The 24,191-nt window shown below is 40.0% G+C and overlaps 1 protein-coding gene across 9 annotated transcripts in view; it reads right to left on the bottom strand.

Annotated features, from left to right (window-relative positions):
* The window catches only part of HELZ (helicase with zinc finger), a 157,811-nt gene that overhangs the window by 5,728 nt on the left and 127,892 nt on the right, over positions 1-24,191 (bottom strand). For all 9 annotated transcript variants that reach the window (XM_042965477.1, XM_042965482.1, XM_042965478.1 and 6 more), the window contains 3 exons: positions 23,708-23,924; positions 22,088-22,604; positions 3,553-3,805 (listed from right to left, as the gene is read on the bottom strand). In XM_042965477.1, the coding sequence (XP_042821411.1) occupies positions 3,553-3,805; positions 22,088-22,604; positions 23,708-23,924 (987 nt within the window). The remainder of the gene's footprint in view (positions 1-3,552; positions 3,806-22,087; positions 22,605-23,707; positions 23,925-24,191) is intronic.

Below are 24,191 nucleotides of genomic sequence, written 5' to 3'. Positions count from 1 at the left end.
TTAATTATAATCATCCTGAAATAATCTTTATGCCAAAGAGCATGCTTGGGGACGGTAAATTCTGTTCTCCCTCACTGACATTGTACTGGATTGTAATCATAATACACATTCACTGAGGATAATTTGAAAGTTACAGAAAAGGCCAAAGAGGAAAAGAAGTCAGTTATACCAGAGATAAGCCTTAAGTTGGTGTTTTTTCCTAACCACATCATGTAACAGATACTTCATAACTTATTTAAGTAACCTCTCATTTTTATTTTTTATTTTTAAATCTGTATTTATTTATTTTGAGAGAGGGAGAGAGTGAGTGAGTGAGAGAGACCAAGCAAGCATGTGTGAGCAGGGAAGAGACAGAGAGAGAGAGGGAGAGACAGAATCCCAAGCAGGTTTCATGCTGTCAGCACAGAGCCTGACATGGGGCTGGAACCCACAAAACTGTGAGATCGTGACCTGAGCTGAAATCAAGAGTCAGATGCTTAACCAACTAAGCCACCCAAGTGCCCCAAAGTAACCACTGTGGAGCCTGCTTGGGATTCTGTCTCCTCTCTCTTTGCTCCTCCCCTGCTCGTGCTGTCTCTGTCTCTCTCAAAATCAATAACTAAACTGAAAACACAACAAAAAAACAAAACAAAAAAACCTTTAAAAATTCATAAAATTCTTCAAAATTAGTTTAAACTACCTAACATCTTTCTAGAACATTTACCACTTCTCCATCTAAATGTCATTGATTTTTGTGGGGGAAAAATGCTTTTAAAAGCACTAGTTTAACAAACATACCATGATGAATCATTAAATTCTACTCCTGAAATGTACATTACACTGTATGTTAACTACCTAGAATTTAAATAAAAACTTAAAACATAAAAAAAACCTCACCAAATATTTCAATATAACAGCAGACTGTACTAACACAATACATAAAATAAATCTTATTGATTGTTCAAGAACTTACTATTTTTACTTACTTTACTAAGATTTATTATTTAACCATGTTCTCATTTTCATGAGAAGGATTAAATATTTTCAACTAAATAATCCATACAAAACAGTTCTTATTTAACCCTGAGTTCAAGATTTTTATTAATATGACTTACCACATATATTCCAGATAAGAGAAACTATTCTTTAAAACTATTACTAATCTGACAAGCAATGATGTTATTCAATGTTGTCTATCTCATCTTAAATTTTCATCTGTACGTTAATAGGGAATGTCTGACAGAGTACTACGTACGGTCCCCGAGATAAGTGAAAAGAACTCAAACACATCCGTATGTTGGGAGAAGTGAAGCCTATCCGGTGGCCGGGTTGACGTCACCAGGCGTAAAGGCTGAGCCGTGTGACTGGACCACCCACAACCTCATGGGCACAAGACCTATTTGCATTATCTCCTTGGTCAGCAGGCATTCACTGAGAACTTGGAAGTTCGATCAGTGGCAAAATGGGAAATCCAACGTTCAAGAAGGTCAAAGACGTGGTTCTTTGCTCTCGGGATGGAAATTGAGAAAATATGGCCATATCGGTCACAATGACCACTTTTAAATTCCTAATCAAAATGACATAAACAGTTTTCTTCAAGAAGTCTCAAGTCTCAAACTTCAGAAAAAAATTTCCCATGTGGTAATTATTCCCCTTCTGGCCCACGACAGGCAATGGCTGCACTCCTCTAAAAATGAATCAATAAATGAATACTGATAGTTGTGCTTCAGAAGACTTGTGGTCTTGAGCTCATTTTTTAATACTTTAACTGTTACTCTCAACAAAAGAATACTACAATTTGTCTACCAGTAATGACAAAATAGTAATTGTATATTTGTGGAAAAGATACCATAAAACGACATGCACTTTGGACAGTTATTTAGGAACTTTCTACCTTATCAGCTCAAGTCAGGTTTTCATTGATTTTGGCCAAAAGTTATCCTAAAATTTAGGTGGAAAAAAAAAAAGAGAGAGAGAGAGAGAGAGAGAGAGAAAGGATGTTGTCTTTAAAGTAAGTTATAATAGGGGCGCCTAGGTGGCTCAGTTGGTTGAGCACCCGACTCAGCTCAGGTCATGATCTCAGGGTTCATGGGTCTGAGCCCCACGTCGGGTTCTGTGCTGACAGCTCGGAGCCTGGAGCCTGCTTCCGATTCTGTGTCTCCCTCTCTCTCTGCCCCTCCTCTGCTCACGCTCTGTCAGTCTCTCTCTCTCAAAAGTAAGTAAACATTCAAAAAAACTTTTTGAATAAATAAATACAATGAAGTTATAACAAAACAACCAAAAAGTAACAAGGGCCACCTGGGTGGCTCAGTCAGTTAAACGTCAGACTTCATCTTAGCTCAGGTCAGGATCTTGTGGTTCGTGGGATCCAGCATGGAGCCTACTTGGGACTCTCTTCCTCTCTCTGGCTCTCCTCTCCCCTACTTGTGCACACGCGTACACACTTTCACTCTCAAAATAAATAAATAAAACTTCAAAAAAATTCCTTATTACTGATTTTGTAAATGAGATGTTTCTCAATTAATACACGGCAGGTATTAATGAATGTCTTAACAATTAAAATCACAATGTGTCTTGCCAGGAAACAAAACCAAAATCTTTTTAATGCTTTTGTCCTACCAAGTCTATTGTTCTAAAAATATGTTTGTATGGTACATACTCAAAAATGGGCCAGTTGCAGAAACAATAGATTCACATGCTAAGAATGAACAAAATTAAATCCCAATACAAAGATTAAGGCTACCAGGGCAGAAATTCACCCAACAAAGATCACAGGCTTATTCACAAAGATCAATGTCTACAGCCTACAAAGAGAAGGCTACAGGTTAGAGAACTCAAACGGTATCATTTGTTTCCGTACATTTAATCTCTTTTAAAAAAGAGGGAACAGAGAAAGGATAAAAGTGCATTTATCTGCATTCAAGGCTAAAGACTTTAGACTTCCTACCCAACAACATAAGAGCCTTGTCCATTCCAATGCCTTTCTATGCCTTTTTTTTTTTTTTTTTTTCCTCTTGAAGCTTTAGATTTCTCAGTTCATTAGAATATAAGGAATTAACACGGGATTTCTAAATCTCAACATGCTGGACTTTATTGGTTTCTCTCGTGGCCAAACTCTGTTGTATAGCAAACTGTCAATGACTTTACTGACAATAAATCCTTGAAAACTGATGTTGACCCAACCAACTCCCGCCCCTAATCCTGGGGAGCAAACAAGCAAACAAACAAAAAACAAAATCCAGAAAACAAACTTTTCCCAAGCAAAGGTGATTCTATTTAGAAATGCACTTTAAATTCCATTACTTCTTTCATTCATGCGCACAGGTAAAAATGATCCACTCGATGAGCTCCCCAGAGACAGATCTACTTCCCTTTCAGACCATAAATATGGACAACACTGTATGGCCTGAGACACACCTATGAACTTTGAGCATTAAATATGATTCAAAGATAATAATATAAATGGGGGGGGGGGAGGTGGGGGGCGCGGGAAGAAGAAGAAAAACTCCATAAATCTCCAGGGGCCAAGTAGTCAAAAACTGCAGTTTTAACAACGCACCAATTCTGTCTTACCTATCAACTCTCTGGGTTGAGCTGTCCTGCTGGGTCCATTACACGGAATGTTCTGATAGGGGGTAGATGAGGTGGTGTTTACCCAGGACTCCGGGGATGAAAAGTTGAAAGAAGATTGGCTACTATGGTCCTGAAGCTCTTTATACTGAGCAAGACTGTCTTGAGGAGTGCTTACTTCTTCAGAACAAGGCTGGACTGAGCTAGATGAGATTCTTCTTTGGTACAAGGGCCGACCAGGTCCTCTGGGTTCATACTACACAAAGAAAATGGAGAGTTCATGAATTAGCGGAACTTACACCGCCTCCCCCTTCAGAACACAGCAATCCCACTGTATGAAACAGCAGTTCTCAAAGTACTCTCTTCCGTGACGATCACCCCTCCCCACCACCCTGCCCCAAAAAGCAGCCTGCACTCTGGACACAGTGTTCAGGAGACCTGGGTTTAAAACTCAGTTCGGGCCCTTAGCAGGTAGTCCTATGATAACACACATCTAATTTCTGGTTCTGGGGGCACCTGGGTGACTCAGTCAGGTAAGCATCTGACTTTGGCTCCAGTCATGATCTCACGGTCCGTGGGTTCGAGCCCCACATCAGGCTCGGCGCTAACAGCTCAGAGCCTGGAGCCTGTTTCCGATTCTGTCTCTGTGTCTCTCTGCCTCTCCCCTGCCCCAAATAAATACGTATTTTAAAAAATTAAAATAATAATAATTTCTGGTCTGTAAAATACGGAGCTGAACTACCTGTCCTCAGTTCTAAAACTCTATTACCGTCTTAGGGAACATTAGATTAAGAATGAAGAAACGTATCTGCTCAATATTAAATGGGGGAAATTACAGTCACAGTCAATTAAACCACGGCCACCTTGAATGGCAACCCATTCTAGATTTCTCTCTTGTGCCAAATCTTCACAGCCTCCCGATTTATTATTCCTCAGACTTAATGGCAAGACAGGACTCCTCAAGCCCAACGTGAAGTACTCCTGATCTGGCTCACTGCGTGTGTGTCCTTTCAACACAGTCTTCAATGGACACAGAACATTACTTTCTTCAAAGCAATCCTTTATAGGTTTGAAACCCAATTAACTTACTGCTGGTATTTTCTCCTCCCTGAACCGCACAACCCAGATCCCTTTAACCCTCTCAACAAGACCCACTGCCAGCCATTTCAAGACTGTTGACTGTTCCCCACGCCCTCCGACCGCTGTGACCGATATTCAATCTCCATTCTGGTGGCAAGGCTGTATGAGTGGCAGTTTTAGGTATGCAGCCTCAGCCTAGAGCCAGACTATCTGGGTTAGACCTCAGGCTGCATTTACCAGCCAGGCGTCGCCTGGGCAATTGACCTTAACTCTTGGGAGCTTTGTCTGTAAACATGGCTTCGTTACCCACAGGACCTGCCTCTCAGGATTGTGGTTAAGAATTAAATGAATTAAAAGAATTCAGCATGTACAGTATTGAGAACTGTTCCTGGCACACAGGAAGGGCTTGCTGTCATACAAGTGCTTTAATGTAACATATAAAGATACGATTCCACGTAGATCTTAAAAGACAGAATGAGATGGACTTTTTATTGCCCCCTCCCCCTCCTTCTCAATAGTAATAATTTATTATTAAGTTTGTGATCATTATGCTTCTGAGGAATCTTTTTTTTTTTTTAATTTTTTTTTATGTTTGTTTATTTTTGACAGAGAGAGAGACAGAGCATGAACAGGGGAGGGGCAGAAAGAGAGGGAGACACAGAATCCGAAGCAGACTCCAGGCTCCGAGCTGTCAGCACAGAGCCCGATGCGGGGCTCGAACTCACGGACCGTGAGATCCTGACCTGAGCTGAATGAAGTCGGACGCTCAACCGACTGAGCCACCCAGGCGCCCCTGAATCTTTCTTTTACCATTACTGTTAGCAATAACTGGAAATCAGGAACTGAAAATTAGATTACAAAGAAGAGAAAGAGATGAATTAGCACAGTAATAGCAGTTTGTTTGTTGGGAATATAAGCACAGATATTGTCGGGCCAGTTAAACGCAGGAAAGTGTGGGTATAAGCACTGTGAGGAGAAAGTCTTCCTAGATGAACCACTAGAATATAAAGCAAGGGAGGCAAGGGGTCTGGACTGGCTGCCATTATTCAGAAGGGTAGGAAAGGACGGGAGGAGAGCAATTTTCTCACTATTAAACAATGAGCACCCAAGTCATTTCTTCATTTCCAAAGTTTTAGCTACTGAATAGAAAGGAAAGAGATCCATCTAGTTAATTCTTTTCATATATTTTTATTGTTCTTCTGTCTGTAAGTATAATATTGAAATTCACCTTCAATTTTGCTCTGCCTTAAAAGCAATTTTTTCAGGGGCACCTGGGTGGCTTAGTTAAGTGTCCAACTCTTGATTTTGGCTCAGGTCATGGTCTCATGCCCCAGCTGACAGCATGGAGTCGGCCTGGGATTCTCTGTCTCCCTCTCTTTCTGCTCCTCCTGTGTGCTCTTTCTTTCTCTCTCAAAATTAAACAAATATTTATGAATGAATGAATGAATGAATGAATGCAACTTGTGTCAATGATCATTCTGAATTTGATTCTGGTTTTCTAGAATATTAGCCATCCTGTCAACTGTGAGTTTAATCAGCACATTTGAAATTTCTTTGTCTAGGTCATTAAATTACGATGCTGAGTAGAATAACTAACCTTTCTAAACTGCTTTATGTTCTCTAAGGCTAGGCAATGAATGATTGATCATTCATTGATCATGATTGATCACAACAGCGTGTGCAGTATGTCTTTTTTATCAAGGTTTGTTACGAAGATCATCAGCTCCTAGAAGCAAAATGAAGTGTTTCTTTGTATTACCATGCCTTGAGTGGTTAGTAAACACAGCCACAATGTGTGGGAAATCACATTCTAAAGTATTTACGTGTGAATATGAGAGTAAAAAAAACTAACATCTGTTATGGGCTCAGAAAGAACAGGTTATAATAAATTCCCTGGGGATACAGAACATTAAGGATATTCATATGAACTTCAGGCATTAACTCTATAAGCCTTTTTTCATTAAATAATAAACATACGCGCACTGGTAGTATAAACAATACCTTTTTACAATGAATAGACACATAGAGCACAAGGAGTGCCTAGGTGGCTCGGTCGGTTAAGCGTCTGACTCTTGATTTCAGCTCAGGTCTTGAGCTTGCGGTTCTTGAGTTCGAACCCCGTATCGGGCTCCCCGCTGACAGCGTGAAGCCTGCTTGGGATTCTCTCTCTCTGCCCCTCCCCCACTGTGCTGGCTCTCTTTCTCTCAAAATAAATAAACTTGAAAAATCTTAAAATAAAATGAGGAGAACTAAAAATCACAAACCAACAGAAAGGGTGATATGAAAGGAGGCAATATTCAATTAAGGTTTGTAAAAGATGTGTATCATTTGTATCTTTCGACTGAAATTCAAAAAACAATCACACAGTTGACATGCAGAGCGGGAGTTGTGCCAAGTACTGGGTAACATATTTATAACGGTTCCTAAGCGGCTATTGACAAAGATGAATGTGCAGATGGAATATGAAATTCAATTTCAGGTCACATCGTGAATATGACTGATCCTTGATGTCAGAAAAAGAACAAAAACTTACAATTATTTTTAAAAAGCCTACTGGTACATCTATTTCATACAACATGGATGAAGGTAATGTATGAAAATATGATTTGCTTCTTTGGATCTGTCCTGAAAGGAATGTGAGTAAAGGCAGAGAAATCTTGATGACAACTGAAAATAAATGGTTTATATACCAAACAAATTACATTTTAGCGGTTCTGCAGTTTTCAGCATACGAATCCTACACAGGTTTTGGTAGCTTTAAACCTATTTCATTTTTCTTTGGGCTATTTGTAAATGGTATTGGCTTGTACATTTTGGTTCCCAATTATACATTGCTAATATACAGAAATGACATCGATTTGTGGGTGTTGGCTGTATATCCTGTAACCTTGCTATATTCATGTTAGTCACAGGATTTTTGTTGGTTTGTTTTCTGGATAGATTCCTTGGGTTTTCCTACATTGACAATCATGTCATCTTTAAACAGGGACAGTTTTATTTCTTCCTTTCTAATCCCTTTGTCTTTTATTTCTTTTTCTTGCCTTACTGCTTTGGTTAAGATTTCCAGTACAATGTTAAATAGGAGTGTTGAGAGCAAACATTTTACCTTGTTCCTAGTATTTATTTATTTATTTATTTATTTATATTTATTTATTTAGATGTTGATTTATTTTTGAAAGAGAGACACAGCGTGACCAGGGGAGGGGCAGAGAGAGGACACAGGGACACAGGATCCGAAGCAGGCTCCAGGCTCTGAGCTGTCAGCACAGAGCCCGACGGGGGGCCCAAACTCACCAACCATGAGATCATGACCTGAGCTGAAGTCAGATGCTTAACCAACTGAGATACCCAGGCGCCCCTCTTGCTCCTAGTTTTAAAGAGAAAGCATTCATCTCTGCCATTAAATATGATGGTAGCTGTGGGATTTTTACAGGTGCTCTTTAACAGGTTGAGGAATTTCCCTTCAATTTCCAGTTTGCTAAGAGCGTTTATGCATCAAATGTATGTGGCTTTCGGTTTTTTTTCCGGGGGGGTGGGGGTGGGGGGGGTGTATCTCTTGATATAATCATGTGATTTTTCGCTTTAGACAGTATGGTGGATTATACTTATTTATTTGCAAATACTGAACCAGTTTTGCATTCTGGGAATAAGCCCTGAAATGGTCATACTGTATTATTCTTTTTTATTTTATTTTTATTTTTTTATTAAAAAAATTTTTTTTAATGTTTATTTTTGAGAAAGAGAGAGATACAGAGTGCGAGCGGGGGAGGGTCAGAGAGGGAGACACAGAATCTGAAGCAGGCTCCAGGCTCTGTGCTGTCAGCACAGAGCCCAACGCGGGGCTTAAACTCACAGACCACTATATATATCATGACCTAAGCCGAAGTCAGATGTTTAACGGACTGGGCCACCCAGGCTCCCCTGTATTATTCTTTTTTATATACTGAATTCAATACACTTAAGTTTCGTTGAGGATATCTGCATCAGTGTTCACAAATGTAAGTGTAAAGTGATGCCTGGGTGGCTCAGTCTGTTGAGTGTCTGACTTCAGTGACTTCAGCCCAGGTCAAGATTTTGTGGGTCATGGGTTCAAGCCCCACATCGGGCTCTGTGCTGACAGCTCAGAGTCTGGAGCCTGCTTTGGATTGTCTCCCTCTCTCTCTGCTCCTCTCCTGCTTGTGCTCGGTCTGTCTGTCTCTCTCAAAAATAAAAAAAAATTTAAGTTACATATATATATATATATTTGTATGTTTGTATATATGTATATCTGTAGTTCTTCCCTATATGTACTGGATTTGTCTAGTTCTGGTATCAAAGTAATGCTGGCCATATATAAGTATTTCCTTCTCTTCCGTTCTCTGGAGAAGACTGTGCAGATTGGTGGTATTTCTTCTTTAACATGTTTGGAGGAATTCAAATAGTAAGCTATCTGGGCCTGAAGAATTCTTCTTTGGTAGGTTTTGAAACTACAAATTCAGGGTCTTTGATAGTCAATAAATATTTAACAAAAGAATTAAAATGTTGAAAGTTGAATACCGTATTTTCTATTTAATTTTCTCAAGATTTGAGGAAGAAATTCTGGACTTTGCACTCTTACTTAGGCACTACTTACTTCAAATTAGTTCCTCATAAGGTTATCATCTTTTGTTTAAAGCAATGTGCTATTAGTTTCATAGAGAGGTACAGAGTAACCCAGAAAGAAAGAAACTAGAAAAGAGGGAGGAGAGGAGTATCCCTGTTTCAGTATTCCTGAAAACAATCAATATTGGGATGCCTGGGTGGCTCAGTCGGTTCAGCATGGGACTCTTGGTTTCGGCTCAGGTCATGATCTCACAGCTCGTGAGTTTGGGCTCTGTGCTGGCGGTGCGGAGCCTGCTTGGGATTCTCTCTCATATTCTCTCTCTCCCCTCCCCCCCTTACTTGGGTACACATGCTCTCTCAAAATAAATAAATAAACATTTAAAGGAAGAAAACAATCAATATTAGCAAGCCAGGAAAAATGTGAGGGATACGCTGTAGTTTGCAACAATGTCTATGGGTTCGTGTGATGTAAGCTATAGAAAAGTACTTGATAACTTACAAAACAGTATTTTTTTAAAAGGTATGATGTCCAGTTAGTGGTGGAAACTGGCCCGAGACCCCTCAGAAATAATAATAATAAATGAATATAAAAGATCTACAACAATCAAGACTGATGACTGGTCATCAATAAAGGACACATTTCTGGAATATATGGAGAGACTCAATGGAGGAATGGTGTCTGTGGAAGAAGGACGGAGTTGCAGGACCAACTAAGATGGGAACCAATCAGCCCTGCTGACTGAGCCCTGAGGCTCAAGCCTCAGCAACACCAGCCACAATGGCAAGTGAAGCGATAAAATTGGGGGGTTAAATGAAAGTCTATGCAGGGAACAGCTGGTCTCTCCCTGTATTCCCCCCAACAACCAGAGGAATTCAAGCATTAAAAGGTCCCCAGGGAAAAAGCCTGCCAGGCAGTAAGTCCTGGGATACATACAAAACTCCCCAGTTGCTTTTTAGTGATACACTTAACTGAAGGTTACTAGGCATTTATTTTATTTATTTTTTTTTTTAATTTTTTTTTAACATTTTATTTATTTTTGAGACAGAGAGAGACAGAGCATGAACAGGGGAGGGGCAGAGAGAGGGGGAGACACAGAATCGGAAGCAGGCTCCAGGCTCTGAGCCATCAGCCCAGAGCCCGACGCGGGGCTCGAACTCACGGACCGCGAGATTGTGACCTGAGCTGAAGTCGGCCGCTTCGACTGAGCCACCCAGGCGTCCCAGGTTACTAGGCATTTAAAAAGAATCTCCACCATAAAAGTTGGTCACAGGTAAACAAACAGGAAGGGGGGGTAACAATGATGTTTTAAAAATATTTTTAAAAATTTAAAACATTGTTTTAGTTCCTACAGAAATACTAAACCTATTAGATAACAACAACAAACCCTCAACTGGTTTCCTGGGGGGGGGGGGGGGGGGGGGGGAGGGTGTGTTACATTTATAAAAATAAAAATAATCAGTTATGAAAAAGGAAAAATTTGAGAATAAAAGAACTCTTGGAAATTAAGTATTTGTGGCCTCAAATCTAAAATGCAACAGAAGGGTTTGTAGGCAAAATAAAAAAAAAAAATCTTTCAGAAAGTAGGAAAATACACAAAGATATCAAAATCTGACAGGACCAAAAAAGATTTGGAGAATCCAGGAGGTCTAAGAACTTATCAACAAAAGCTTTAGGAAGAGAGAAACACAGAAGACAGATGGTAGAACAGAATCAAAGAAATAATGTAAGACGATTTCAAAGAGCTAAAGGGTAGGAGTCTTTCTCTAGAGAAATGCTACCTCAAAGATCTCTCTGTGATGATGGAGATGTTCTGTACCTTCGCTGTCCAAATGAAATGTGGCTAGTGGAAATAAGAAACAATATTTTATCTCATTTCAATTATTTTTAAAATAAAATGCACGATCTTGGGCAGAACTTTAAAGATAACTTTAACATCACATTAGGTTCAAAAGATTCGATCATAATGATGGGTAAATAAGAATTGGCCTTAATTTCCAAAACCGTGGTACATTTATTTCTGGGTTTTGTTATTGTTTTTCTTAAAAGAAGGGTATACTGAAATGAATGTGACTTTGTAGCACAGTGTATTAAAATGAATTTAGTTCTAAATAAAGAAAAATACCATTTGAAGCAGCTCACAGGCAGGGGCGCTTGCAATGTGCAAATAGTGTTTTTCCCACCGAGCATTATTATTTTCCTACAACCAAACACAAGGTAATAGAGGAGATACTAGAATGAATGCAGTATTATATCTAAGAGAGAAATGTCAGATTCACTGCTGTGACATGTTGAGCTACCCTGAATCTATCTGGCTCTCGTTTACTCTTCTTGAATGTGAAACAGTCCAGCTCCATTAGAGACCACAAAGCCTCTTACAATGAGAAAATGTCAGTTTGGGTAGGAAAGAAATATTACACGGGAGTTTGCCCTCAGCTCCTAACTATTTGCATTCTCTCTGAAGAATCATAATTATCATAATTAAATAAATTTCCCAGCTTTAAAACACAGGTAGTGCCAGAGAATCTTTGTTTTATTTTTAAAGAACATTGAGAAATGAAGTACGTTCCTTATAGTTAATTTTCTGGTATCTGAGATCTCTACATTAATCATTTGAACAGTCGAACATTTAGCAGCTGGAACTAGACAGCTTTTAAGAATGAAGAATTCTAAAATGAACCATCAACCCCCCAGCCTCCCCGCCAAAAAGGAAAACTTTATACATCTGAAGACCTCTTTGGTCCCAGGAATATAATTTGGTTTCCCCCAATCTCCGCCCCCATATCTACTTCCTGTCAACTGCCATCACTTCTTGGTTTGCAGGAAGAAACCTTACTTGAGGCATAAAGAGCTGAGCAGTGTGAAACAGCATAGGGCTGGGAGTCCGGAGTCTCAGCTCCACTTTGATTAGTAAAACTGTGTTAAGCTGCAAGTCTCTCAACATCTTGGTGCCTCAGGCTCCTTTAAAAAGGAGGAGTGAGAATAAATGATCTTCAAGGCCTCGACTACCTCCAAAGTTCTCAATTTTTTAAAAGAGGCTTCAATAAATCAAAGTCTTTGTCAATGAGAATATATTTAAACTCTTTTTTATTAAAATATCCAAATATAATCCATTAACAACTTTAACAATCATCAACAATTTGCTGTATCTGCTAAAATAATTCAAATATGATACAAACCTGTTTAAGTCATCTAAATTCAAAACCTATACAGCATGCTAACTGACTACAATAAAACGCGTTTCGGACAATGAGTTTAAAATTTCAGATTTTTCTTCCCACAGAGGGAAATTTCTATGAAATTTACACTGAAAGACAAGGGCCTGCAACTATAAATTTCAGAAGATAATAAATTTCAGAAGAAGATCCCTCTATGCAAAAGAAAGCTATTTCCAACAGAGAATGCCCTTTGTATTTCTACCTATACTTCAGCACTATGGACCCCTAAGCTGTTTAAAAGTATCAACTATGCTTTTCTTCCCTTGTTTCCTGACCATGTTTTGTTTCCTGTTATTTTACACAGTTCTCACTTTCTTTCATGAAGAGACTATTCCTTCCACATCTGTCTCCTGCCAATCAGATTGTTCCTTTACTTTTAGACAGCAGCCCATCAGTGTTTGACTCTCCAGTTTCATTTTGGAGTCCCCGGGTCTAAAATCATTTCATTATTTATTGCTTAACAGCTCATTTTACTCTGTGAGAGATCCTTACTTCTAGGTTCAGTATCGACTCCACGTATGTTTGTGTGTTTATAAATATTCATTATGTTGCTAAACATACGCTCATTTTCCAAGAAATCAAGGGCTGTCTTTCTAAATATCAAAATAGAATACTAAAACTTCAAAAGCCATTTCAGGAAAAACTAATTGACTAAGTTCATACATAAATTTGTATTTGTTAAAGATGGGTTGTCAGTGTAAGTAAAAAATTCATCATCTGCTTACCATTACCATTGTCTTATAAAGTATACCTCTGATGTATGAGGTTACCAAGCCATTTTACATGTATACGTATAAATAAGTAACTGGGGGAAAGGTCAGAAACTAAGTTAATTAGGGCTCTATTTATAATTATACTATCAAATCTAATCACTAAGGAAGAGCTAAATGCTCTACTAGAAATTCCAAGTCTCATTAACTATGGTGCCAGAAATTTTCATTAAAATAGAACACCTCATTTAAATGATTAGCTTTGACACTTTGAGCACGAACGGAGGTGCAATTTATTAATCTGTTGATCACGATCTCCGTTATTTGCATCAGATGGTTTATTAGATACCATACATCAACCATCCCTCTGCGAAGACCACCTGGCTGTCCAACGTAAGTCACGAGCTATCCTCACCCTCTTCTAAAGTAGGACAGGCAGAACATGTCAAGCAGCCAAGAAAATACTCTTCAAGTTACACTCGTACAATACTTTGCATCCAAGAAGGGAACTTGGGGGCGTGGGGTAATTAGACAAGACTAAAATCAAAACTACCAACTAACTTCAAAACTAGAGTTCTCTGAAGGGAAAAATGAAAACTAACAGATGAGTCCAAAGCGTCTTTGTTCAAAAACCAACACGTAAGACCTATTTCAAAGCAGATTTCACCACAGAGGCATCTCTAAGATGCCGTCAGCAAGTGCTGCTTTGCTGAAAGCCCCTCAAGATGCGTGACTCACGGGCACCCACTCCCCCTGGGAGGCCATCGCCACGACACCACCGCTGCGACACAAGAACGTGCGGCTTCAAATTCTGAGGCTTTTCCAGTGGAGCTTTTAAAAAAGAATTTGCCGTGTGTTACTCATAAGCACTTTTAATCAAACTGTTTTACGGTGAAATACATCTTAAATGGCAAAGGCTTTGTTCTGCACTAACCAGTGTCAGAACTGCTGGTTCTATGGTCACGTTTTTAACGTGGTAAAACTATGCCCACTTCAGAAGAATGAGGATTTGTCTCTCAAGATAAAATAACTGGAAAACATAATGGGAAAAGAAGGCCCCATTCATAACAGAAAAAAACAAGGGAAAAATCAACGTAAGAGGAAATTTAACCAGTAATAAAGCTGCTACAGAATTTTACAGAGGAACATTCAGACAATAAAAAAGGAAGGGAGGGAGAGAGGCGGGGTGGGGGGGAAGAATTAAAATATTTGCACCAATAAGAGATCGTACCAGTTCCTAAATGAGAGGTTTAATATATTGGTAAAGACAAAGTTTCTCCCAATTTAAGGTATATGTTTGATGTAACTAAAAAAACACAAACAAGAAAGGCTTTTCTTTGGGAGTGGGGGACGGTGTGGGAGGGGGAAGAGTTCACAAAGGTATTCTCAACTTACAGTAGAAAAACCCAATGACTTTTTCCCTCGACCTCTACAAGGAGAAAAAAAGCAGTAAGCAAGACTTTATACTATCAAATTAGAATACTACAAAGGCCTCAAAAATTAAAACAGTGCAATTCTGGTACAGGAACTATACAGACAGAGGAGGAGAAAAATAGAAAGTCTGGAAACAGATCCAAGTTTACACCAAAGAACAGCATCTCACTCAGAAGTTAAATTATAAAGTTGTCATACAAAGTGGAAAATCTCATACAGAAAAAATTACCCGTGAAAAATTGCGAATCATGCCAAAATGACCAGAAACGGAGCCCTCGGAAGCTCTGAGGCCAAGAATTAACTTCTACTGTTTCTCTTCACGCTTCCTTGCTCCCCACTCCCGCAGCAGTCGTTGGAATGCAAGCATGAGACAGTGCTGCTGTAAAGAATTTAGCATTTTCGGAAGAAAGCTACTATTCTGTATGGTGATAATGCAATCATTTCGTGAGTATGAAGACAACTGGCTAAATATTTAGAGAAAAATTACATCATAATCCCAAGCTTACCCTGAGATTTAAAATCCAATTGGAGCAGCTGGTCGATCTATTTCCAATCAGGAACGGTCCGTAATGTGGCCCAGGGCAAGGATGTCACCTGTGCCATCAGCTCCCCTCCTTGCCCCGTCATCAAAAAGAACTAGAAGTGGAAGGAGGGTGCTGGCACCACGGCCAGACCACAGTGCCCCGGCCTCATCCCAGCAGCTGAGGGCCAGGGCTTCTGCTACATTTAAGGTAGGGTAAGGAAAACCCATGGACTTACGCCTTAAACAGCTAAATGAGAATACTCTGAACGTGTTAAGTAGCAAAAATGTTACAGAATAGGATCAAGATCCCATTTAGGCGCCGTGACTGGTGGAAAGAAAGGTTTGATGGGGTGATATAACTGAGCACAGCAATTCGGGGAGGGGGGGCTGGGGGTGGGGGCGGGGGGACGGTTTCAAGTTTTCCCAACAAGTAATCAACCAAATGTTCCTATTTAAGAATGCTATAAAACCACATGTTCATCTCTATGAACGCTATGAAGAGCCAAGTGTTGCAGTAGCTATCTTTGTATCGTGAAACTAGAAATAATTTCTCTAACTGCTACATTTTCCATGCTGAGGGTGTACTTCATTTGTCAAAAGGAAACCAAAATTATAAAAAAGAAAATACTAATGCAACAATATGAAAAACCATCTCTGTTCAAGTTAACTGTTAAGCTAACACCTAGATGTTTTCACCTCACATAAGATTAATCTACCCAGGTCTCTCACAATAAAAGAATTCATAGTACGGAAGGAAACAAGACATTTTTCTGTATTGTTACTGTTAAAGAAACTATTTTAAAAGGCTGGAAAGAAACGGCAAACACAAACTATTCATTCTATGAGATGATTCACATAAAAATCATTTTGTACCACATAATGCACAAACACTATTATCCCAATGCACTGAAAATGTCAAATCTGCAATGCGGTAAAAACAAGATTTTCCTTGTCGAGGTATTTTTTCCATGTCGCAAGACAGTCATCATTAGTGAATCTCGTGCATCGAGATAAAGGTGACTAAAAGTTTCTGCAAGAGTAATTTCATTCTAAGGACCCACTGACAATCGAGGGCACTTACAAACAGCTTCACAGTACTGTCAAACACGAAGGGCTTGAAGGTGCAAACAATTTAAATTCCAAGACCTAGGGATATTTAAAGTACCTGAATCGCTATTTGGAACTATTTAGTGAAGTATAACTCTTCACAGAAGCTGGTAAAACCTTCGGCACACTGGTCTCTCCACATGTTATGAACTCATGTGGCAGGTAAATCAAAAACATCACAAGAGGTATCAGTAAAGACGGTGGAGTCCATCGCTCCATAAACGCAATGAAAATACTGCCAAAAACCGTCACCATCAACTTTCTCGAAATTCGGGGGACTAACGCCTACAGCAACCAGGGGAGCATTTCATCAAGAAAAGGAGGGAAAATTCAGCAAGAATAGTGAGCTCTGCAGTACTTTAACTTACTCTATCTAGTCCCAACACCCTCCTCTCTCGGGCTGGGTGGCTCAGCGAAGACAGGATCCTGCATTTCCAGCACCAGCACCAGCACCAGAGGGAGCAGAACAGGCCCCGTTCTCAAAGAACTGTAAGTATTTGTTGTGACCTGTCTGGTAGTCCCAGGAAGAGTGGCTCAAAAACAAACAAACAAAAACACCTGCCTTATCTTGTCTAATTCAGAACTTAACCAGTAATAATAAGGCCATATCAAAACCATTCGAAGGCGAATGTTTTTTAGTCACTGCTACCTGAACCAAACAGCAGACTAACCAAAAGCTTTGGAGGCAAGGCTGAGAAATGAGATGCTTTGCGAAATAAGGGCTTTCAGGAGCCACTGCGGGCTGATCCGGAAGCTGTACGGCAGCAGGAGGTGAGGGCTAAGGCAGAGATGTCAACTGCCTGGCTGAGCACGGAAGGGGTGCCCAAAAGCACAAAAACTGAGCCTCTGACAAAACTGGGCTGTGGTTTTAGTCCCAGGCGTTTAAGGAAATCTCCATGCAATGATCAGCTGACCATTAAGCTAACAACATAAAGACTTCAGAGGTGACACATCACAACCACAGACTTTAAAAAATTAATTCAGCATTTTACAATTAGTTCAAAATTATTTTTTAGCTGATCAGAAAAGTCACTAAACAAATGACAACAAAATAAAAAAGCAAAAGGATGAGAAAAGAGATTCCATGCAAACCGTAGTGAAGAGAGAGCTGTGGTGGCTGCACAAAGATCAGGGAAAAGAAAAAAAAAATACTTGAAGACAACAACCGTTATGAGAGAAAAAGAACATTATATAATGGTGAAAAGGTCAATCTGTCAAGAAGATATAACAATTATAAATATACATAAACCTAACAGCAAAGCCCCAAAGTGCATGAAGCATAAACTGAAGAGTCAGAAGATTCAACATTAATAGTTGAGAGATTTCATTCACTACCCTGCCTTCACTAAGGGATATAAAACCTAGACAGAGATCTAAAGGAAACCAAAAATTTGAACAACATATAAACCAAATAGACCTAACACTCCACCCAACAAGAACAAAGTATTCATTCTTCTCCAGTGCACTTGAAACATTTCTCCAGAAAAGACCAATGTTAGGTGGCAAAACAAATCTGAGTAAATTTTAACAGGTTAAAATCATACAAAGTATATTCTCTAACCACAATAGAATGGAATTAGAAATCAAAAACAAGGAAATTTTAAAAACTCACCCTAGATACACTTGCTTTTCTCTAATTTGCCAAATATTCACCTTAAACGTCATACTAGGGGTTCTGGCCAGGGCAATTAGGCAAGAAAAAGAAATAAAAGGTATCCAGGGGCACCCGGGTGGCTCTGTCGGTTGAGAGACTCTTGGTTTCAGCTTGGGTCACGATCTCGCAGTTTGTGAGTTCAAGCCCAACACTGGGCTCTGCACTGACAGTGCAGAGCCTGCTTGGGATTTCTACCCACCCCCCCACCCCCTCCCCTGCCGCCTCTCCCCAGCTTCTTCCCTCCTTTTCTCCCCCCACCCCCGCCCTCTCTCTCAAAACAAACACACACACACACACACACACACACACACACACACACACAGATTTTAAAAGGCATCCAGATTGGAAAGGAGGAACAAAAATATATTTGCAGATGGCATTTTCTTCTATATAAAAAAACCGCAAGGTATCCACAAAAAATCTATTAGAGCCAATTAAGAGTTCAGTAAACTTGCAGATATATAATCACTATATTACTAACTGTATTTCTACACACTATTAATAAACAATCCAAAAATGAATTAAGAAAACAATTCCATTTACAACAGCAGGAAAAAGAATAAAATATCTTTAGGACAAATTCAACAAAAGAAGTGTGAGATTTATACCTGGAAAACTACAAAATGCTGTTGAAGAAAAATTTCAAAGGACCTACACAAAAAAGAAAGATCTCTCATGTTCAGGGCCAGAGGGCTTAATACTGTTAAGATAACAATACTTAACAATACCCAAATTAATCTGATTTAAAGCAATCCCTTTTAAAATCCCAGCTGACATTTTTTTTTTTTTGCAGAAATTGACAAACTGATCCTAAATTTCATATGGAAATTCAGAGACCTAGAGGAGCCAAAACAATCTTGAAAAAGAAAAAGTACAAAACTCACTACAAAGATACAGTGTATACAAGACAGTGTGGTAGAGACATAGACCGTAATGAATAGAATTGAAAGCCTACAAGTAATCCCATACATCTATGGTCAATTGATCTTTGACAAGGTTGCCAAGACCATTCAATGGAGAAAGAAGTCTTTTCAACAAATGGTACTGAGAACACTGGATAACCACATGCAAAATAATGAATTTGACATCGCTGCATGTAATACACAAAAATTAACTCAAAATGGATCAAAGAACTCAATGTAAAAACTAAACCTCTTAAACTAGGATAAGTAGATACAAATCTCCATGACTTTGGATTAGACAACAGTTTCTTAGGTAGGACATCAAAAGCACGGTAACAGGAACAACAACAACAAAGAACAGAAAAATCAGACTTTTTCCAAATTAAATAGAAATTCCAATTTCACGCATCAAAGATACTATTAAAGTAAAAAGACACAGGAGAAAATATGGTAAATCATATATGTGATAGGAATCTAGTATCCAGAATATATGTAAACACTTTTTTAAAGTTTATTTATTTTGAGAGAGAGAGACAGAGAGGGCACAAGTGGGGGAGGGGCAGAGAGAGAGGGAAAGAGAGAATCCCAAGCAGGCCCTACCCTGTCAGAGTAGAGCCTGACCCAGGGCTCAATCCCATGAACTGTGAGATCATGACCTGAGCTGAAATGAAGAGCTGGACGCTAAACTGACTGAGCCACCCAAGGACCCCCCAGAATATATTTAAAAACTCTTACAGCTCCACAACAAAAGGGTAACCAACCATGTTTCAAACTAGGCAAAGGATCTGAATGGACATTTCACCAAAGAAGATACACAAATGGCCAATAACCACATGAAGCGATGCTCAACATTGTTAGTCATTAGAGAAATGCATGGCAAAACTACAAAGAGATGCCACTACATACCCACTAAATGGCTATATATATATATATATATATATATATATATATATATATATATATTTTTTTTTTTTTTTTTTTTTTTTTTTTTAAACAAAGGAGATATTGGAACCCTCATACAACAGTACTGGGAATGTAAAATAGTACAAGGCACTGGGGTAAACAGTTTAGCAGCTCCTCAAAAAGTCAAACCTAGAGTTACTAGAATGACCCAGGAATGTCAGGTACATAACTAACCAAGAGAACAACAAATATGCTTTCACGCGAAAACTTGTTTGGCAGAATTATGCATAATAGCAAAATAAAAGGACACAACCCAAATGTCCACCAGCTGAGGAAGAAATCAACAAATTGTGGCATAGCCATACAATGGAATATTACTCAGCCATAAAAAGGAATGAAATACTGACACATGCTACAAAGTGCATGCACTTCGAAAACATTACACTAACAGAAAGAAGCCAGGCCACATTCAGTATGATTCCATTCATATGAAATGTCTCCACGGAGACAGAAAGTAGATTAGTAGCTACTAGAGACTGGAGGCATGAGGGGAGTAGGGAGCAACTACTTAATGGTTATGGGGGGGGGGGTCTCTTAGGGTGACAACAATGTGCTGGAACCGGAGAGTGGGGGTGGCTACATGATACTGTACATATGTTAGAATCTACTAAATTGTAGTTAAAAATGATTAAAAGAGAATTTTTTGTTATATGAATTTTATCAGAAATAAATACAGGGGTGCCTGGGTGGCTCAGTCGGTTAAGCATCTGACTTCAGCTCAGGTCGTATCTCAAGGTGCGTTGAGTTTGAGCCCCACATCCAGCTCTGTGCTGACAGCACGGAGCCTGCTTGGGATTCTCTCCCTCCCTCTCTTTCTGACCCTTCTCCACTCTCTCTCTCTTCCAAAATAAACTTAAAAAAAAAAAAAAAGAAATACATACGTAAGTACATAAAACATCACGTAACTGAAAATGACATTACTGCACAGTTGTTAAGCCTTTCCATTACATTTTGAAATAATGTCAGATATGTGTCAACTCTTTAAAGGTATGGTTCCAAATTTCTAGATCCTCACAATACATATATACAGATACCAATTCATCTTATGCTTATAATTTATATTAGGAACCTGAGATAGCAATTAAGTTGTTTTCATCACAATAATTATATGAGACAAGCCAATCAATGTATACTGGAACGATCTGAACAAATTACGTCCAAAACTCTACAAATAAGATTTAGAACCATGCCTATGAAACTGGACTTTATAATCAGCATATACAGCAGAAAATTTGCAAAACATCTGAATTAATTTCAAAGCCCTTAGAAGTCACCAAGGATGGGGTGCCTGGGCGGCTCAGTCGGTTGAGCGTCTGACTTCGGCTCAGGTCATGATCTCGCGGTTCCTGAGTCTGAGCCCTGCGTCAGGCTCTGTGCTGACAGCTCGGAGCCTGGAGCCTGCTTCCCATTCTGTGTCTCCCTCTCTCTCTGCCCCTCCCCTGCTCCCGCTCTGTCTCTGTCTCTGTCTCTCTCTCAAAAATAAACATTAAAAAAAAATGAAAGAAAATCACTGAGGAACTGCCAAAATGAAGCTATTGTCAAAAAAAATACGTTTTCAGATATTAAAATAGGAAATGTTTATCCTGTTTTAATAAAAAGACATCTGTGATTGATAATGACCACAACCAGCTTTATAAATTCTTACCTTTAATCCCCACAAGCTTAAAGAGAACAGCTAGACAACGTTTTTATAGTCTACACCAATGGTACCATTTTGTAAGTTTCATAACCCGGAATTACTAAGATTTTCGTATCAGTGAAGGTCCGCAGAGATTCTTTTTGGAGACACCCAAGTATCTTAAGATAAAAACCCAGTTTGCCATAAAATGTTCAGCACTGCAGAGTCAATCCTGTACTACACGCACAGCCCAGTGACACCTGGGAACGAGCACTGCCACGGGTCAACCGCCCCCACCCACGAAAGCACCAGGAAGGGTGACAAGAGACAGCACAGCGCTAGGAATTCACCGCTGGCTGCAAAAGCCATCATCTATGGAAAGCTTAATTAACAAATTCATAACTGACACACGTAACCTAAGTGAAAAGATGAATCACTGGAAACCATTGCCCCAGATTAGACAGAACAAAGCTGCTTGAAGGAAGGGCCTCCTCAGGTCAGTCAGCTGTGAAATGTTCCGAAACAGCAGTAACAGACTCTAAGGGCATGTTTCAACAATAACGGACATTCTACAAAGCCTGAAATAGCACATAAGAGGGGAAATTAAAAATACATTCCAGGAAAAGATTATCTTTAATGACTACTAAATTCACTAAGATCTGTCCACCGCTCGCATCAAATCAATCAATACTAGCATTTTCCACAAAACTTGAATCCCAAAAGCAAAAAAAGGAAAAGAAAGACATTTACCTCTTCTAAGCTAGGGAGCGAAGAAGAAGATACTGTTCGAGATGACAGTGGGTGAAATGGCTCTTGACCAATAGCGTGTTGATGATTCTGTATTTGTACAAAAGGGTTTTGCGGTGGTCTGTGAGGCAAGGGAGGTAGGCCGTAGGGAAAACCCGGCCCCATTAGGTGACTCTGTTGTAAGTTAGCAAAAGTCCACGCTCCGTCAGGCGCCAGGTATTTCAAGGGAGGAGGGGCAAGGTGTTCGGATGGCAATGAGAACGGCGAGCTGAAGAGCTGGGGCGGCAGGCGCTGCGGAAATGCTGGGTTGTTGGCTACTTCGATGTCTCTGCTACTGTCATTAAAGTTAGAAAAGTGGCCACTGTGGTCCGTGCTGGACGGGGGAGGCGGGGCTGCTGGCGGGCTCCTGCTCTGAACTTGTCTATATTGCAAAAGTCTTGATTGAGGTGGTGGCATTTCAGCCAGTTCCCGTGTTTCACTTTGATCACGATTAGACAGTTCTCTGATTAAGTCTTGAAACCTACATAAAGACGATGAAATACGAGGACAAGGAAACAAAGGAAAAGCTCCATCACATCGAGGAGAGCTTAGTCAACTACATGGGTTAATTTTTACAGACAAAAATGAGAATACTTCATTAGAACTCACGTTAATTAATCTCAAAGGTGAGCATTAACACTCAACAGATGTGGAATCGAAGACACTAAATATGCCCCAAGTATCTGATTTCTTTCTTTTCCCTTGGCATTAAAACCAACTGTCTTGTCTCTACGTGTCTTCGATAACTGGCAGTTATAAAAGGTCACCCCCCGCCCCGGGCGGGGCCTGGTGGCTCAGTCGGTTAAGCGTCCGACTTCAGCTCAGGTCGTGATCTCATGGTTCGTGGGTTCGAGCCCCGCGTCAGGCTCCATGCTGACAGCTCGGAGCCTGGAGCCTGCTTCAGATTCTGTGTCTTCCTCTCTCTCTCTGCCCCTCCCCTGCTCACACTCTGTCAATCTCTCTCTCAAAAAGTAGATAAACATTAAAAAAAAAAAAAAAATTTTTTTTTTAAAAGGTCACCATAATGGTGGACCTTTTATTCAGAGGGATTAGGAAACACTTCGTTGCATCCACATGACACTGGCCATAAAAACAAGTTTAGAAGGAGGACTGAACCTGCATCGAGGTCCGTAGTTCAAAGCAGATAGAATTCTGTGCGGCTAGGAAAATAAACTGATGATAAATTTATAAACTTTAACCTTCCACCTAATTTACTTCTGTATCCATTCATTTCTTGCATTACTACTGAGTACGAAAAGGTGCTCACCGTGATGGTACATTTCTTTTTCAGGAGAGCCACAGAGCATGGGGCCACATTAATTTTCAATCCCCAACACAGTCCCCACCCAGATGTGCAATTCTAAATGGATTCTCTCTAGCATCTTCTAAAGTTACTTCTAAATGGATTCTCTAGACTGTAGAGTCAATCCTAGCACCGTGTAGCATGTGCCTACAAGGCCAGCATCCAATTTCTTTGGGACAATACCGCAACTTGAGGCTAAAAGGGCGGTATCCGAGAGAGAAGGCTGCGTGGGGGAAGGGGAGCGGTCCCGGTGCGAGGCTATTTGTATTCCGCAGAAATACCTGGAGTCTGCGGTTTCTGCTTCGTCCTCCACGCTGCTGGGGAGCTTCCAGTCTGCTCTCACTGGCGGCTGAGGAAGATGCTGGAGGTGAGGATGAGGATGGTGGTGAGGGTACGGAATAGTGCCCTGACTGAGATAGGCGTGATGCTCATTCCACTGCTGGAGCCGCACCTGCTGCTGCCTCAGTGTTTCCAGAGCTACACTCCCATGCATACGATCTGCAAAATATTTGGGAAAAGATTCAGTTTTCACGCATCTGGGGTTTCGAGTTAACTCTTTCAAGAGTCTCTGCAACCAGATTTTCTTCACAAAAACAGAGATGCCTACGCTTTGGGTTTTGGAGAAGGCAAATGTCTTCTAAATTTGCCAGTAACTAAAGTTACGGTAACGGTGGTGACGACTGTTCCTACGTCATCATGTAAAGTGGCACCAACGGGATGCTTAACATTACAGAGCATTTGGAACAAGATTCTGACTGTTCCACT

Source organism: Panthera tigris, chromosome E1 (genome assembly GCF_018350195.1).
Source record: "Panthera tigris isolate Pti1 chromosome E1, P.tigris_Pti1_mat1.1, whole genome shotgun sequence".
Classification (NCBI taxonomy): Eukaryota; Metazoa; Chordata; class Mammalia; order Carnivora; family Felidae; genus Panthera; species Panthera tigris.
The sequence above is the reverse complement of the archived record's forward strand: the minus strand, read 5'-3'. Positions and strand labels throughout refer to the sequence as shown.